Here is a 2,293-nt window from a genome sequence, read left to right as displayed (position 1 = left end):
AAAGGTAAATATAAATTTAGCTTTTATAACTTTGATGAGATTAAAATGATTAATAAAACACAAATTCCCAATAAATAAAGTATTCCGATTTTTCAACTAATGTAATATTGCCATTTTTAAGAGGTATCTAGTACATGTAAGCATTACAAATTATATATTATATAACCAATGTAGGTGTAAGTTGTTTGACGGGTAATTTTATTGATTTAGTTACTATAGTAATTAATCTTTCAATCCTTAATTAATTTAAGTGAACGTAATAATTATTACAGAAAGTAAAAATATTTTGTATCTGTTTATTGCAATGTATGAAGTTGTTGCCGAGTGTCTGTTTTGCTCCAAATTAATTACTGGTACTTCCAATGACTCGATCCAGTATGGTACATTTATTGAACACATTCGTTCTCAACACAAAAATATCAAGGTAAATATTTTGAAATAAAATAATATTGAAACAATCCTATTGTATAGCATACTTCAACATATCCGTTGTTATACATAAAGCAAATAAGTTATAGGATTTAAATGGTTATTTTTGTGTATATATATTATATACAATATTGCAAAAAAAAATTGGTATATTTTTTTACATAATATTATGTACATTTCATTGATTTTTTTTTATTTTAAATTAAAGTGCATATTTTTTGAATTTGTTTTTACGTATTTTTACTATATATAGATATACAAGAACAGTCAAATCAAACTAAATATTAATCAATAATGCCTATAATACTAAAGTAAACAGCCATATACTTTTTAAATTGAAAATCGAGAAAAATGTTGTAACATTATTTTTATTATTAAAAGATAAAATATACAACCATAAAACGAAGACTTATCAAATATCCTTATATTTAATATTTTTTTTTTACTCCAACTTGTGTATTTTATTTTCTACAATTTATTCATCATAATCGGGTACAAAATATAAATCAATGAACCCTATGCCAATTACATTTTTAAGTTAAAACGATTTTAGAATAATTTAACGAAATTACCGTTATGAATTTTTATCACTCCCAATGTTTTATACCTAAATATTATATTAATAATTAATGTAAGTATATATGAAAAATTATTCTGAAGTATACATTTATTTTTAATTATGTTAAAACTATTATGTTATCTCCAATGGTTCACTAGAAGTAGACATTAATTAGTGAATGCTTATATATTTTTTTTTTTAGAAACCTAACTATCCGTGTAATGGTTAAATTATGCACACGAGTCGTTGTTTAGTTTTTAGCTGGTTTCATACAATACAAGATTATTATAGGAATTATATTAAATACACAATGTTTATAGTAAATATATGACAATGTAATATCATTAAGTTCATATTGGAACAAATGAAATGTTTTAAAATATTAATTATTATATAGCCGTTGACGTTCAACAATTTAATCACTAACAATTCGAAAATTTTAATCTACAAAATAAACAAGTTTCCCAAAATGTTCTGTATGCTTACATTTTATATATTGTACTATTCTCTTTAAATTTTTTGACAGTATTCTCCTTAGGTCATAATTTTGAGACTTGAGTAAACTCCAAAGTCTATTTACAGAATAATAGCCAATAGTTAGTGTAATAAATCACAGCGCATATTTTTTTTTTGTCTAAATTAGATATCCGACAGAGTTCCAACAATGTTCAAGTCTATTTGGAATTATATAGACTCAGACGAAGGGACCAATTGTCTGTGCATAAAATGTGGCTATAAAGGTAGACCAAAAATAAAGTCGAGTAGAAATATCTCAGCGAAAGATTTGGGTGAGTTTGGCACATGTTTTCCGTTATGTTTCATGGTATATGTGAAACATCTGAAACGTCACCATGTCAAGGTCATGTGCGCATGTTGTAAAACCGTCATTAGAAAAATTAACGAAAAATAAATATGGATTATTTATTAAATAAAAATAATTTTATATATATATTGACCTGCCATCGACAGCAGTTAGACGATATATATTTCATGATCATAAATAATCTTTATCAATTTTAATATCTGCGTGTTAACTGCAGTTATCTTTGGTATTAGAACCTAAAATAAACTGTTCATAAGTGAATAAAATAAATAATTAATATTTTCGATAATATAAGAATAGTTATGCCAACATTTAACCTAAATAATAACGATGACATAAAAAAAATCTCTAGATACATTTTTGATTCACTTTATGGAAAATAATATTATTTGGTTTCATAAAATGATATCTAAATAATAGTGTTATTAACTCTAAATCGCTTTATAATACATTTTAATATTTGTTTGAAAAATAGTATAGTT

General features: G+C 23.9%; 1 protein-coding gene across 1 annotated transcript; it reads left to right on the top strand.

The window, feature by feature from the left end:
• The first annotated feature begins 304 nt into the window (after positions 1-304).
• Positions 305-1,898, top strand: LOC132929338 (uncharacterized). Its single transcript, XM_060994630.1, has 2 exons — positions 305-424; positions 1,632-1,898. Exons 1-2 carry the CDS (start codon positions 305-307, stop codon positions 1,896-1,898), a joined length of 387 nt encoding a protein of 128 aa, XP_060850613.1.
• The last annotated feature ends 395 nt before the right edge of the window (positions 1,899-2,293 follow it).

This window comes from Rhopalosiphum padi, chromosome 4 (assembly GCF_020882245.1).
Source record: "Rhopalosiphum padi isolate XX-2018 chromosome 4, ASM2088224v1, whole genome shotgun sequence".
NCBI lineage: Eukaryota > Metazoa > Arthropoda > Insecta > Hemiptera > Aphididae > Rhopalosiphum > Rhopalosiphum padi.
The sequence above is the reverse complement of the archived record's forward strand: the minus strand, read 5'-3'. Positions and strand labels throughout refer to the sequence as shown.